Consider the following 16161-nt stretch of genomic DNA (forward strand, 5'->3'; position numbering starts at 1 on the left):
CCTTTCCCCTTCCTTCGTACTTCACAGGGCCATTTTTCTTTTTTATTCCGTATTGCACTTTTTTATCCTCATCTCATCTTTTTCCACTTCCTTCCACTACGTACGTGCGTACGCTTGATTCTTTCACTACTACCACGTGCTCCGCTTTTTCAGCTTTTCCACTTTCAAATTCAAATGCTAAAAATAAGCTTCAAAATACAACATTTTGAATCTCTGCCTCAGTTCACATGTCCACTTCTTAAAAAGCACATCCTTGCTTTCTTTTAATTAACCCCCCGGCCAAACAAAGAAGCATATATCCTTAATGTTTAATACAATAACTTAAGAAAAATTGCACAAACTGGCCGGTGGCTTAGGGATTACAGCATTATTAGTTAGCTGTATGTTATCGGAGTTCAAACCACTGATCAACAATATAGATCACTGGCTAGACTCTGCAGAGTCAAATTATTTTTCCAAAGTTAACTTACAGGCCAAGGGCAAATGGGAAGCCTGTAGAACGCAACCAGCTAGAGCCTGCAATGAAGTTTCCAGGAGTGAAACTTTGAGCTTCAGTGGCACTGGTAATAACCCTAAATCCTTTCCAGTTAACTCTTGCAGAAGTAACAGCTCCAGGTCCAGTGTTCTGATACTCCCCGTAGAACAAAGTGTTCAAAGCAAAATTCCCTTCCCAAGGGAACCATCCTTCTGGCTGGATCACGTCGCTTATCTCACTCTTCATTATCACTGTCCTTGAATACTCCTTCCATGGCCTCCCCAGGTACGTTTCCACGCTTCCCTTCACTGCCAATAAATCCTGCAATTCAGCAGAAAATACGAACTATAAATACTATGTTTGAATATTTCAAATACTGTGGATATTGGCCTTTCATGATCTTGTTGTCGGTGGATTGCGATGAACAAGTGAATCACACAAGTGAACCCATTTGGACAATGGTGCAGCCTACACAATCTTTTAGCTATCAGTTTTAATCCTTCAGATCACAAAGATGACTGAGTCAAGGAAGTGACGAATCCAAAGAGGCATACACGGGGCAAAATTGAAAATTATCTAGAATAATAGGGGGGGCTAAACTAAATTTCACATTTTTTTACAAATAAAATTTTAAAAAATTACAAGGCAATAGTGAAATTGGGGAAGCACCGCTTGCGCCGTGTATTCATCCCAGTTAGGAGTTTATAAGATAATTAATTAACACTTTAAATTGGTTACCGGGTCAGTCTTCTGCGTTAATTATATGAGGATATTAGTTATGCCAATACTCACCATCTTTTACCCTCCCTGTTTTCCCTATAATTTCATATATACTCTATGTTCTCTTGTATAGTTAAGGGGATCTCTCGAGGGTTGTAATTTGTAAATATATTTACCGTCGAAATAATTGAGATTCTCATTTGAGACTATTTTTTTTTTCCACAGCTATGGATTTGCAGGTACATTTATTAGACTCTACTATGATTTTTTTTTATTTACTTATTGACAATATTTTATGGTAAGATTCGATGATATATGATTAACTATTGATCACCACCAATTTTACGTACGTACCTGGGTGGCGCCGATTCTGCAGTTATGGATGACGATGCCGGTGTTCTGATTAGGGTCGACACGGCCTTGTGCGGTGACCATGTTCTTCTGGCCGGAGTTGGGACGGCGGGCATGGATGTCGCAGTCTTGTAAGACGACGGCAGAGTCGCCGAAGATGAAGTCGACGGTGCCTGCTATTAGACAGTTTATGAAGAACTGGCGGTTGCTGTGGACGTAGAGGGAGTCCTGATATGCGAGCACGTCGCACCGGTAGAAGGCGGAGAGGTCAGCGCCCACCCGGAGAGCCACCGCCTGGTGCTTGGACGGACCGGCCGTGTTTTGAAAGGTTATGTCTCGAGCCAAGAATCGTCCTCCTACTACAGCTGCAACGTATAACACAGTCGCTCATCGGTATGAGAATAAGATGGTAAAGTCTAACTCAGAAAATAAACATAATTAAACTAGAAGAGAATCCAAATTAAAATAAAACCGCATTTATAATTAACAGTAAAAAAAATCTTTGGAGATTTAATTTTTTTCCTTGCAGTAGGTTTTATGTTTATATTATTTTTATTTTAATCCAAATTATAGGAAGTGAATTTTGTTTTCTCGCAAAATTATATAGCTTTTTAAGCAAACTTTGATTTAGAATGGTTAAAACGAAATTTTCTTTCAATTAATCAGTCTTTTCATCCAAATTACATGTAAGGCGAATAATTGGTGATCATTGATATCATGGTACTAAAACATAAGAAAAGCATATATGCGATGTGATTGAGATGAGCCTAATTAACTTTCATATCAGTCGCCAGTCAATGTGTAAAAATATATTATCTTACGCAATCTTAACATAATAAATTATCTAAATAGATAATGCTCTCTCATCCTTTTAAATTATAAAATAGTTTTAAAAAAAGTTCAACGTCTCAAAATATAAAAACTAAAATTTTTTTTATTAATAATACTATTATTTTTATTATATTTTTTCTTTAATATTCTTTGATAAATAGAGTATTAAATAAGAAAATTTTTTAAAAATTTATATTTTTATTTTAAAAAGTAAAGTTATGAATTATATTTAATAATTTTTATTAGTATTGTAATTTTATCTAAAGATATTTTATAATTTGAGATGAAAAAAGCATATCATAACACAATGCATTATGATAAATATATGGTAACACAATGCATGGCACTTAAACAGACTTGAAAAGGGAATTTTTTTTTTCTGGTCAAAATAAACACAAATTGTGGGATTCCGTAGCATTTATCATGTGATATACAATATCGATATGTCAAAATACTATATTAAAAATTAGAAATGATTTTTTTTGCCAACAAAAAAATGGTGCACATTAAAAATGCAACCCGATAATCTTTGTCCACTTGCGTTCCTCCGAATTATTTTGGTCTTCAAACAAAACATTTTCAAAAGTTGAACCATATTTTTGTTGTGCAATTTAAACATTAAATTAAACTAGCTCCTCCTCCATATCTATAGTCTATCCACAAATTCACAATTAATGACATTTCCATGAGTTAGATACTCCGACAAGAAACATTCAAGTTGATAGCTTCAATCCAGCCAGTGCAGTAATATCATGTCATAAATTTAAAAGCATCCATATCTATACGAGCATTTATTGAATTTATTGCCACCGGGTGCAATGAATGGTGGCTAAATTATTGATGCGTCTGAAAAAGAAAAAAAAAATCAATTTTCCGTTATTAAATGCATAACTTTTAAAAGTATTTTCTCTTGCACGTGACATTTTACCCTTCTCATATATAAAAAATAAAAAAAATAATAAAATAAAAAAAGCAATTAATGATACACACGTATATTTATGTGTGATTATAAAATGGACCATCAATTAATTCTAAAATGTAACTTCTTTTTTCCCATCTCATCTCTCCCCCTAATCAATTATTCCTCACGTTTCTATTTATAGGATAAATTATTACTTTTAATTTATTTTTTTATATAAATAAAATTATATTTTTTAATAAACATTTATTGTAAACTTATTAAATTAACCCTTATAATTTTATCATTCATAGTTATAAAAAACAATTAATCAAACTTGATTAACATAATAAATAAAAGGTATTGTAGTTCAATTTTTTTATTTTTAGATACAATCAACATAGTTAACTGATTTTTTAAAATTATGTGATATAATTTTTTTCTCTTATAAATATAAATGGAGGGAGTGTATATACTAATCAAAAATGGATTTTGAAAAGTTATAAAAATATTTGGCATTTAACTAATTTTTTAATTAAAGAAAAGCAGATAACATAACCTTATAAAAAGAACTGGAGAAAGTGACATATTGTAAAATAGATCAAGATTTTGATAAGCATAATGATTAAGCTCTGTGAACAGCAGAGATCAATATTTTCCTCAAGATACTACCACCAAAAGTAAATGGTAAGGATCTCTCAACTAAATTATTACAAACACAAAAATTGTAATTCAAACTTTCACTGAATTGTTTAAATGATATGGGACTCACAACTTGTGCTAACTTTAATTGGTAAATGCTCCCACATTTTGAGAAAAGTTTTGTAATGAAGAAAAGGAAGAATGCTGGCTCATAATTGTATGGAAGAAGTAGTTTGAAAATTAAGTTGAAGACTTCACAAGTCATGAAGGAGATCCATCAGACAGACAAAGACTATTTCATTTCCGTGCATATACATGCATGAGCTGTCCCCCAATTTTTTTTTTTTTTTCTTACTACGCCTTGAAGCCTACGGACCTCTGACCTGGTCCAATTCGCAGGCATATAGGCAATTGACTCCAATATCCAAAAGCATAAATCATTTAAGAAGTTTAGACGATTTTTATGTATTTTAAACATATAAATGTAAATCAACACTAACCATGTTAAATATTTTTAATTTGCCATGAATTGATTGCATTAGTTTATACTAATAATAAAATATATCCAGAAACTTATTTAGACTGCCATGCCAAAATATTTTTGTTTACGGCCTAAACTCATCATGCGTATATTCCTTTTAAAGTAATTACAAAAGAAAATGTGTACACAAATATGTTTTTACGGATCGAGGAACGACGATTGAGATATATAATGCTTTCTACTTACCTACAGTGGCGGAGTGAAAGGTTGTGCTTCCATCAACGACGTTTCTGTTTCCTGTGATGACAGTGTTGGTTCTTCCGTCTCCCACAAACATTATATTCGTCTTCTTCTTCGTCACTTCCACGTTCTCTCTGTACACTCCTGCTTTTATTCTTATCACATACCTCGTGCTGCTCCCCTCTGGCGCCGCCGCCACCGCCTCCGCCACGGTCCTGTAATTCCCACTCCCGTCCGCTGCCACCACCACATTTGGAGTCACCGTCGGCGCCTGCAGAAGCCTCCTGTCTCCCGCCGATATCCACTCCGGCCACCTTACCCCGTCCGCCGCCTCATCCACCTCCGTCAATTTTCTATTTCTCATCGACACTTCACTGTCCGTCATGTTCTTGATCATCGCCAGTGCGTTGCTGCACATGCGTTCCACGTGAAGTTGCCTGTCCATCAGCCCTTCTCTCACGTGTTTATCAGCGCCGTCGTGGGAAAACCCGTCCAGGCAGGTCTCTTGGTTGGTTATGGCGGCGCTGATGAGAGTCTTGAGGTTGTCGGCGTGATGACCGGAGTCTTCGAGGTCGGCGATGGCTCGGTGAAGCTCGTCCAGGGTGTTGTCAATCGTTTCTAAGCAATCGTGAAGAGCGATTTTCTCTCTCTTTGTGAGGCCTTTTCTGGTTTGGAGCTTCCTGACGTTGAAGTAGTTGTGTTGTGCGGCTCTGATGGTAATGTTGAGGGATAGTTCTATGACGTCTTTGCGGGTGGAGACTTTCCGAGCGAAGCCGGGTTCAGTGACGATGGCGGAGAAGCAGAGATCGGGGTACATGGTGGAACTGCAAGCGCTTTTGACGATTGCGTGTGCCATTCTCGAATGGACATTGTGGGGGCCATCGCCGGAGTTTTTTCGGGAGTTAACTCCGACGGAAACGCCGACAATGGCGGAGACAAGGAGCAGAGTAGTGAGGGAAGCGAAGAAGAAGAGCTTCTTGTTCTTCTTTGACACGGGAATGTGGTTGCCGGAATCCAGTGTTCCGGCGGAGACTTGGTTAGTTTTGCTCATAGGTGGTCGATGCAAGAGTTGACAAAATAGAGTTTTGGTAACAGAAGGGGTTGATGTAGCCAGTTTAAGGAGAAGAGATGAAATGATTTATGAAGCAAAATATTGAAGCACGCCACGTAGCTCGAAACTGTCGGTGGCTTTTTAACTGCCAGTATAAGTTGGTACATACTAAATTTCGCAATATATATAATTTTTTTATGAATTATAATTTTTAATTTAATTAAAATAGCAGTATCAAGATTAAAATAAATACACAAAATGTGCAGCGAAGGAGATCAGATAAGGGGAGGGGAGTGAAAATGAGCGGATGAGAACTTGAGAGTGCCAATGATATATATGACTATTGAATGAGAGTTTTTTTTTTTTTTTTTTTTTAAATAAGGGCATTTCTCTGACAGATCTTGTCTTTTCTGAACAGTGATGTTTTTCATACCCATGACAAGTTAAAAAAAAAAAAAAAAGGCGCGGGGGATTAAACTCTTGACAACATGTTAGAGGAACGATATGTAAATTTCAAGAGAATTAATTAATTTAAATTAAATTTTAAAATGTTAAATTTTAAAACTTGTAAGTTTTTTAATTTTATAATTTTATTATGATAAATTTATAATTTATGTTCTAAATTTTAAAATAGTTAAAAAATAAAATAAAATTTAAAAATTAAATTACAAATTCATCATAGTAAATTTATAAAATTGAGAGTTATATTTATAAATTTTAAAAATTTAATATTTAAAATTTAATTTAAATTAGTTAGTCACTCTGGACCTCTTTATCGCTCTTCCTACTTAATAGTTATTGCTTTATCAAAAAATATTTATTTATTTTACACGAAGAGAAAGGTTATTTATGAGTTGCCGGCAAGAAGGGTCGGGCATGAAATCAGTAGGGCCAACAATGTGAGGTCATATTGTCTATGCTGATTTGTTGACCATAAACCAAGCAAAATCAAGGATGCTTTAGGCCCTACATCCACCTTATGATCCATTCTCTCAAAATAAAATAGGAAAAATATCAATAAAGGTTTTTTTATCAGACTTATTTTTAATCAAAACTTTTAAATTTTTGAAATATTACTGTAGTCTAGAGGCCCTAATTTGATATTATATTTTTAAAAAAATTACAAAATTGCCTCTCATTTCTATCAATATTAGAAATGTCTTGCCTTATTTGTTCATTTTCTTAATTCACTTGTTCATTTACTCATGAAATATTATTTATTATGTTACTTAACTTGTTTATTTCTTTGAAATGAAATCAAATGAAAATCGGACAATGAACAAGTGAAATAAGGCAATGAACATCATTTCATAAGTAAATAAACAACACGTCATCTTAAGATGATTTAAACACCTGAAATGAAATCAAATAAAAATAGAGTAATTAGCAAGTGAAGTAAAGTAATGAACAATAATTTGTAAATAAATAAACAATGTATAGGTAATAAATAATATTCTATAGGTAAATGAACAAGTGAAATAAAGTAGCTATGATATTAATATGAAATCAAGATTCTTGAACTATAGTAATATTTTAAAATTTAGGAGCTTTAATTTAAAAAAAGTCTGGTCAAAGAGTCTTTAAAAAATACGATATCATCTATGTCTTGCCCAATTACAACTCACATACTATGAATCCACATAAACTAATTACATACAAAACGCTTTCACATTTTAATTGTATTATTTATGTAGTGGTCAAGGTATATTTTTCTCATTTAGTTAAAAATTGATCCTATCAACACTATCAAAAGCCCTTAACTATTTTAACTATTCAGGCCTTTGGATCAAGTAATAAAGGGATTCATCTAATTTAATAAGAGATCTTTAGTTCAAGCTCTGAGTATATGCAGCAACAATTAAATTATTGGGGGTTATATCCACTAGTTGTCAACCTGCAGGGCCACACACATTGCTCGAAAGCCTGATTCTGCTTGAGCCATTCGAATTTGAAGCACAACAAGCCGGGTACTGAACAGGGGTCAAACCTACCCTAACAAACTCGCTCAGAACATATGCCATTTATTGTTTTTTAAATTTGTGAATAATATTTATTTCAAGACATTATTTTTTATTGAGAGTTATCATGAACTATATTGTTTTTAAGATTTGTTCAACATTTCTTATTATTAAAATTTTTTAATATCTTTCAAAATTCAAAATTTGTAACTTAATATTATATAAAAAAAATTTATAGTTGTTGATCATACGGAATTAAAAAAGCTACTTTTGATTATGATTAGTTTTATAAAGAATATATTTTAAATGATAATATTTATATATTTTTCAAAGAAATTTTTGATATATCTTTCAAAAAATTATTTCCATTTTTTTTTAGTTGTTCGAGCAAATCCAACTCAAATGTACACTTGGGCATAAGGTTGGTTTGAATTGTACATTAAGATAGGCACTCGGCAAGAGGAATGCCTGACCACACCCTATTCAAATGGGGCCTATCAACTAGATTAGTCTAAGCTAAGGATTTGAATATTGAAGCTCATAAGGGGGGGAAAAAAGAAAAAGGCTTTAACTATTTTGAGCGCTAAGAAAAAAGGTCATGGAATTTAAATCTTACAAGCATTAACTTAATCCCCCCGAAGCTACCACTTTACCATGACAAATTTATCAGCGCCACTTGAAATAGACCAGTGTTTTGAAGAAGCCGAGCGGAAAGGCAACACTGATTTCACAGATTTGGATTTGGATTTGGTGCATGTTCTTAGTATAAGCATTGAGTATCCTTTTCATCTAAGTCATTGAAATCCCAATTAACGATTTAAATAAACTCATTCATTTATTAATTTTTGATGGAGTGTGATTTCAATGGCTCAAATAGTATAAGGGAATCCAGTCTGTTTGTTTCTCTAGCCATTACTTGTTTGTTTAGTGCTCCTTCGTTTGCTGCTATTTAATTTATGTGTATCTGAACCTCGTTATGCTTTGATGGTGTGAAGCTTTTTTGCTGGTTAAAAAAAGAAAAATCGGCAGCTTCATGTGTGAACCTTTTTGGCAAACAAGGAAGAAAGTTCAATATATATATATATATATATTTAATTAAAAAATATACTCTTTCAATTACAGAGCCAACGGGGTAGGCAGATACTTTTTGGTAGAGGCTTATAACAAATTAAAGATTTCATTGATCTGGGCTAGAAACACTATACATATAGTACCGAACTCAAACCCAGATTCAGTTAAGCTTGAAGGTATAAATGAAATTAAAGTCCAAGGGCATATGGAAACCCAGTAGAGGCCAACCAGGTTGAGCCAGAAATGAAGCTTCCAGGAGTGAAAGTTAGAGCTTCGGAAGCACTGGTAATAACCCTAAAGCCTTGCCAAAGAATTCTTTGAGAAGTATTAGCACCAGGTCCAGTGTTCTGATACTCGCCATAGAACAGAGTGTCCAATGCAAACGTCCCATTCCAAGCCAACCACCCAGCTGGGTTTATTATATCGCTTATATAACTCTCCATTATCACTGTCCTCGAATATTCCTTCCATGGCCTACCAAGGTACGATTCCACGCTTCCATTCGCTGCCTCCAGACTCTGCATATACATACATGCATCATCAAAGATTAATGATATACATTCTTCTTTTGATTATCAAAAATGTGAAATCTGCATAATACCTGGGTGGCTCTGATGGTGCAATTTTGGATGACAATGCCGGTGTTCTGGTTGGGGTCTACTCGTCCTTGTGCAGTGACTACGTTCTTCTGTCCTGATAAGGGAAGCCGAGCTCGGAGGTCGCAGTATTGGAACACGACAGCGGAATTGCCAAAGATGAAGTCGACGGTGCCTTCGACGAGGCAGTTCACGAAGAACTGCCGATTGATCCGGACGTAGAGAGTGTCCTGGTATCCAAGAAAATTGCATCTGTAGAATGCTGAGAGATCGCCTTCCACTCTCAGAGCCACCGCTTGGTGCTTCGTCGGACCCGCCGTGTTCTCGAACGTTATGTCTCTCGCCAAGAATCCATCTCCTTCTATCGCTGCAACACACCCGCACCCACATGCTTATTATAATATTTAATTACCTTGATGTTTAGTATCAGTGTGTGTGCACGTATTATGGCTTACCCACTGTGGCAGAACTATAGGTTGTGCTCCCGTCAACAACATTTTGGCTTCCTGTGATGATAGTGGTCGTTGCTCCATCTCCCACAAACATGATATTCGTCTTCTCACTCGGCACTTCCACGATCTCACTGTACACCCCCGCTTTTATACTTATCACATACCTGGTGCTACTCTGCTCCGGCGCTGCTGCCACCGCCTCCGACACCGTCGTGTAGTTCCCGCTTCCGTCTGCTGCGACCACCACATCTGCATCCACTGTTGAAGCTTGTAGAAGCCTACGGTCTGCCGTCAAAATCCACTCCGGCCACGTAATCCCATCCTCTTCCTCTACTTCCATCATTTTTCCGCTAGTAATGGAATCTTCAGTGTCGGTCATGTTCATGATCATCGCCAACGCGTTGCTGGACATTCGTTCCACGTTCAAGTGCCCGTCCCCCAGTCCTTCCCTCACGTTCCTGTCCTTGTCATCGTGGGAGAATCCGTCCAGGCAGGTTTCTTGGTCCGTTATGGCGGAGCTGACGAGAGTCTTGAGGTCATCGGCGTGATAACTGGAGTCGTTGAGATACGAGATGGACCCGCGAAGTGCATAGAGGGTGTGGTCAATGATCTTCAAACAATCTTCAAGAGCGGTTTGAGCTCTCTTTGTGAGGTCTGCTCTCGTTTGGAGCTTCTTGAGGGAGACGGAGTTATTCTGTACGGCTCTGATAGTGATGTTAAGGGACAGTTGTATGACGTCTTTGTGCGAAGAGACTTTCTCGGTGAAGCCGGGTTCGGCGGCAATGGCAGAGAAGCAAAGTTCAGGGTACAATGCGGAACTACAAGAGACTTTGACGACGGCGTGTGATCGGGTGAAAGGAACATTGTCAGTGCTAACTCGGACGACAATGGCAACAGTAATAATGGAAACGAGAAGCAGAAAAGTGAAGAAGGCCAAGTAGAAGAGCTTCTTGTTCTTTTTGGACATGGGAATGCTCTTGCCGTAATATTGGGATATTCCGGCGAAGGCTTGTTTTACTTTGGTCATGAGTGATGGTTTGAGTTTTTAATTACCTGCAGAGAGCAAGAAGCTAAGCTAGTGGGAGAGAAGAAAATTATACAGTATAGAAGCAAGTCCACACGTGCCCATGTGTGTCTGTGTATATATAGATAGATAAAGATAAAGTACGTTTCATCAAGTATTTTGGACCCAAAATGATTTTACCTGTTATAGTTTTTTGGCCTCCTTAAATTTAGTTATTAGAAATGGAAGATGCCTTTCACGAGTTTGATTTGCTGCAGAACAAACTTTTTTAGAAGATGCTGAAATTGACTTACAATACATTTAAGTTTCTATTTCAAGAGTGTCCTTGAGAAAATAAATTCAGATCAGGATAGATGGAAAAGAATACTATCTTCTTTCGGAGGTAATCTCCTCTGAGTGATACCATGCGATTTAAGAATGCGACATTCAGTTCTTCATAGAGCTGTCAATTAGGGCCAGCCCGGCCCTAAAGGGCCGGCCCTTGAAGGGTTAGGGCCTAAACGGGCTGGCCCTAATAAGCCCGATTACATGTCAGGGTTCCATTTTTTAAGGCCCGGCCCTAGCCCTCAGGGCTAAAGGGCCGGCCCTCAGGGCCTCGGCCCTATTTTTTTAAAATTATTTTTTCAATTAAAAATTATAAAATATATATTTATAATTATAAAAAAAGTTATTATTCATAAAATTAAGTTTAAGAAAATAAATTTAAATTAATTTACACCACAACAATAAAGAAAACTAAAATATTTAGGTCTAATATCAAATAGCAACATCAAAGTGAATACCAATAAAAATTAAACTTAACTAATATTATCATAATAAATAAATAAGGGATGGATGAATGCATTTAATATGTTCATTTCTTTGAATTATGTATTTAATCTTTTATTTTTTTTATATTATAATTTAAAAAAAATTATAAACGGGCCTAAAAGGGCCGGCCCTTTTATTTTAGGGCCTAAAAGGGCCAGCCCTTTTAGGCCCGATTTACATTTTTAAAGATAAAATGGAAGCCCGGCCCTCAATTTTTTCGGGCCTAAAAGGGCCGGCCCTACGGGCTCAGCCCTAATTGACGGCTCTAGTTCCTCAGCATATTTGGCCCAAAAAAAATTCCTCAACTCAATCATTATCATACTCCTTTTGTTTTAAATTATAAAATACTTTTAGAAAATATTCAACATTCCAAAATATGAGATACTTTAATAAAAATAAAGTTTCATAAATGATAATTTTTTAATATTACCCTTTTCATATGTTTCCTCTCTTCAATATTTCTTCATAAATGGAGTATTAAATAAAGGGTAATTTTAAAAATTTTTATTTTACCTTGACAAAGTAAGGTTGTAAAGTATATTTAATGAATTTTATTGATATATAAGATTTTATCTAAAAGTATTTTATAATTTATGACGGAGGAGGGGTATGATCTTTTTCATCCAAATACATTTATAGAAATGGCAAATTATGTGCTAATGCTAAAAAATGGAAAGATACAAGGACGGATATAGCAGTTTCTGATTTAAGAATTACAACATATTCTTTCCTAACGAAATTAGAAAAGGAAAATATTTCATTACTTTAATTTTTATCTCTCTAGCGTCTTGCAATTTAAAAAAAAAAATCTTCGAATATTCAAGATTCTTCGTGTAACTGATCTGACAAATTAATACTAAAAATGGAAAAATCCATCTGAGTTTAATATTACTTCGTTTGAATGGTTCGTTTTTTATTAGTTATTTCATTGAAATTAGTGAAGGATCGGATGAGTTTGGTTGGAAGCTAGCTAGGTTCACATTGATACGTCTATTAGGTTTATGGTAATTGGCCACAGAAACAGAGACTCCGTATGGTCATCACTTTGTTTTTCTTTCTACGGGCAAAAGGAGTAGAAAGATACATAAACACTGAAGAATGTTGGCTCGACTAAATATAAGTAATTTCCCAATCGACACGCAAAGGCACTTTTCGTCTCCTAATATTTTAGTATATTGGTTATTTTAATCTTTATTTATTTTAGCATTTCTATCAGCATTATATTTTTTATTTGTCGGTGAGAACCATCAAGATACTGGGTCACATTGGTTCAAAATGAACCATACTGTATTTAAGCAACTAGAACCCCCTTTACTCTATTAATCTGGAGATGTAGATAGAACGTTGATCGTGGAGTGCTAAGGGCCGGTTTGTTTTTCCCACCACTATCACTTTCTAAAGCGTTTTTAGAAAGTGGAAAATCGTTTGGGTATTCAATTTGATTCCAAATTAATTTTTGGGAAGTACTTCTAAAATGCCCTTGAATGTGGATTTGATGAAAGCAATATGGAGAAGCTTCTGAAATGTAATCTCCCTAATTTTTTATATGACCATGCTATCTTTAATATCTAGGTGTATGTAAGCTCATAATTAATTTGATATATATAAATGTATTTGAATATTTTTAAAAATATTATAGTTTTGGATTCATAATTGATATATATAGTGAGTGTTTAGATATTTTTTTTTAAAAAAATATGATTCTAGATTTATAATTGATTTTAATATATAAGCCGGTATTTGGATATATTTTAAAAAAACTATGGTTTTGACATCTAAAATTGATTTTAGAGCTTATCCAAGCATGTACTACCTAATATTGGGCATGAGAAAAACAAAAACACTAATTATAGAGTTACAGCAAATTATCGACAGTTAATAGACTAATAAGGATGAGTATTGAGGGAGAGCATGCATGGAGAGGATATCCAGACGCGCGCGCATATATAAATACACGCAACAAAAGTGCACTTGTTTACTTTTGGATGGACATTGAGGTGCATTCGAGCTTTTATAATTTAAAAATCAATAAAAGATAATTTTATCATGTTATTAAGGTTGGAGGATGCCTTCATGAGTTCGAATGTTCGATTACCTGGGGAGCTTTTTTTAGAAATTGAATTTGATTTTTGAACATTTAAATTTCTATATAAGATTGTCCTTGATAAAAAGTAAATTCATACCAAAATATAAATAAAAATAATATTATATCTTTCCTTGAAGTAGGCTGTGAATAATTTCATGTAATTCAAATTGTGTCATTTAATTCCTTGTTATTTGTTATGAGTTGGGACTAATTACTATCAATTGATGTTCTCATATTAACATATTTTTATTATGCTTAAGTGTGAGTGCGTTTAAGTTGATATATATATATATATATATATATAGGATATTCAATGAGATGTTCATTGAGATGGATAAATTTGGATGGATCCATTTCTAGCAACACCTTTATAACTTTTGCTGTACAGTTTGGTGCAAGAGGCTTACTGAAGGGATATAGATGTTAACCTAGCATCATGCACTGATTTTTTGGTATAGCAAAGGCCAAAGCTAATGTTCACACCCAAACTCACATACAAGACCTGAAGAACAATAGGCAGGCCCATGTCATTTTGAGTGTTATCGATGATCTAAACTCTTGATTGGAGTTTCTATATAGCATCTGGTTTTGCTACACATGTTGGAAATTTCAACCTTGTAAAAAACACATCCTTTGCCCAAGCGGAACCTTTCTAGAACACATGCATGGCTCTCTATGCTTGGGAACATTTCTCCTCATCCTAGGTTCTCTGCACATCTCTATGTTGTATAACATTTATTTGCTTATAGATATTTTGGCATTAACCTTCATGACACTAGCTATTCCTACTAGGTTCTTTGTACTCTAACACCACTTGTTAAGAATAAGAAGTAACTACCCAAATGCAAAGGAGATAACACATGAGCAAGATGTAATGTTATTCCATGGCTCTTGCCTATTTGTTCTTTCTTCCTATTTTTAAGTAGTTGCTCCCCATTCTTAAGAATGTAACATAATAAAATTTAGAGCAACACCAAAAAACATTTTAGGCTAGAGTTGTTGTTGGAAATCAAAAGTAGCTAATTGATATGGTATCAATCCACGTGTTTCCTAATTATAGTACAATTGTCGAGGGGCAAGGGTAGGTGCTCTATGATGATATATAGGAATTATAGTACATATGAATTAGTACAATTCTACCATGTACACATATCTAAACCAAATGAGTACATGCCCTTCATCTCTTCTTTTCATTGAGCATTGAGCCACAACAATATAAAGAGGTTTTTGACCTACCATTTTATCACTCATTTCCTTTAAAGCTTTACTTGCTTGCTAAGGAGTAGAACAAGCCACAAAAGCAAAACTTGCTATGTCTAAGTGAATCACGCATAACCTTGCATGATGTAATAGTTTAAATGTCAAAAGTAGCTCCTTCAGTTTGTCATCATTAATATTGTCATCAAGAATTTTCAAGTCTAGATTAACACCTTATAATTTCTTAGACCAACTAATTCTTTCGTGCTCAAATTTGGGTATCAACTCTACCTTTCCTTTTGCTTTCTTTTAAGCTCTCCCTATATATATGTAATAGCACGGCCCTCAGCCCCTTATGTTAGCGAAAGCGGTGGTGGCAGGTGTCCCCTCACGGGCCCACGTGTGACTTTCCCTACAGTAGTATATGGGTTATTCTTTACTCCACTAAAAAGGTCTTTTAGAACCTTTCCAAGGATCGAGCCTCCAATATCTTCTGCCTTAGTGAGGTTGTGGCCAATCCTGGTATCATTGAGAGGTTGAGGTTGAGGGCTCGATCCCTGAGGTAGAGGTTGGAGGTTCGAGTTTGAGAAGGCTCCAAAACATATTTTTTATATAACAGCATAGCTCCTTTTACGCTGGCAAATACGGTAGTGGCACGTGTCCCCTTACGGGCCCACGTGTGACTTTTCTTATAATAGTACATGGGTTATTCTTCACTTCACCAAAGAAGTCTTTTAGAATCTTCTCAAGGATCGAGCCTTTAACCTCTCCTACCTTAGTGAGATGGGGTGAGGACTATTACATATAATACCTTGTCATCATTGATAGTGATTCCATTTAATAACCTCTTAATTGTGTTAGTTGTTGATTCAAGGCTTTAGAAATTAACAAACCAAACAAATATAGACTTCCTATTTGTTCTTTCTCTGTTTTGGGTTTTGCTTCTTGTTTTGTTTTATTTTGCATTTTGACAAGTGGCATCGAAGCTTAATTTCATTTGACACTTGTGAAAAGATGATGTTTGTGAAAAGATGATGTTGAAAGCTTGTAATTGCATGCCATTCAAAGTTAGGTTGTGCAAATAACTCTAGTTTTGCCAAAGAATTTTTGTGCACCATCTTTTAAAGCAAAAAAAATTGGGGTTGCCTTAGTTAGATGGTGAAGAATTGATGTTTTTGGTGTCTTTAATATAAAGAAGATAATGAGCTCACACTTGATAGAGACATTATTAGAGTGTCAACGTCAAAGTATGAGTATGCTTAAAATGATACGAAAAGT

General features: G+C 35.1%; 2 protein-coding genes across 2 annotated transcripts; both read right to left on the reverse strand.

Annotated features, from left to right (window-relative positions):
• Window positions 1–196: 196 nt before the first annotated feature.
• LOC129298181 (pectinesterase-like) lies at window positions 197–5730 on the reverse strand. Its single transcript, XM_054936586.1, has 3 exons — window positions 4645–5730; window positions 1550–1911; window positions 197–796 (listed from the first exon to the last, which is right to left on the reverse strand). The coding sequence occupies exons 1-3, from the start codon at window positions 5687–5689 to the stop codon at window positions 467–469; spliced, it is 1737 nt and encodes a 578-aa protein (XP_054792561.1). The 5' UTR covers window positions 5690–5730; the 3' UTR covers window positions 197–466.
• A 3176-nt stretch (window positions 5731–8906) lies between these two features.
• On the reverse strand, window positions 8907–10802 carry LOC129298178 (pectinesterase-like). Its single transcript, XM_054936583.1, has 3 exons — window positions 9770–10802; window positions 9320–9681; window positions 8907–9236 (listed from the first exon to the last, which is right to left on the reverse strand). Exons 1-3 carry the CDS (start codon window positions 10791–10793, stop codon window positions 8907–8909), a joined length of 1716 nt encoding a protein of 571 aa, XP_054792558.1. The 5' UTR covers window positions 10794–10802.
• Between the last annotated feature and the right edge of the window lie 5359 nt (window positions 10803–16161).

Source organism: Prosopis cineraria, unplaced genomic scaffold, assembly GCF_029017545.1.
Source record: "Prosopis cineraria cultivar Desert tree isolate PC_DT_omini unplaced genomic scaffold, ASM2901754v1 PC738, whole genome shotgun sequence".
Taxonomy (NCBI): Eukaryota; Viridiplantae; Streptophyta; class Magnoliopsida; order Fabales; family Fabaceae; genus Prosopis; species Prosopis cineraria.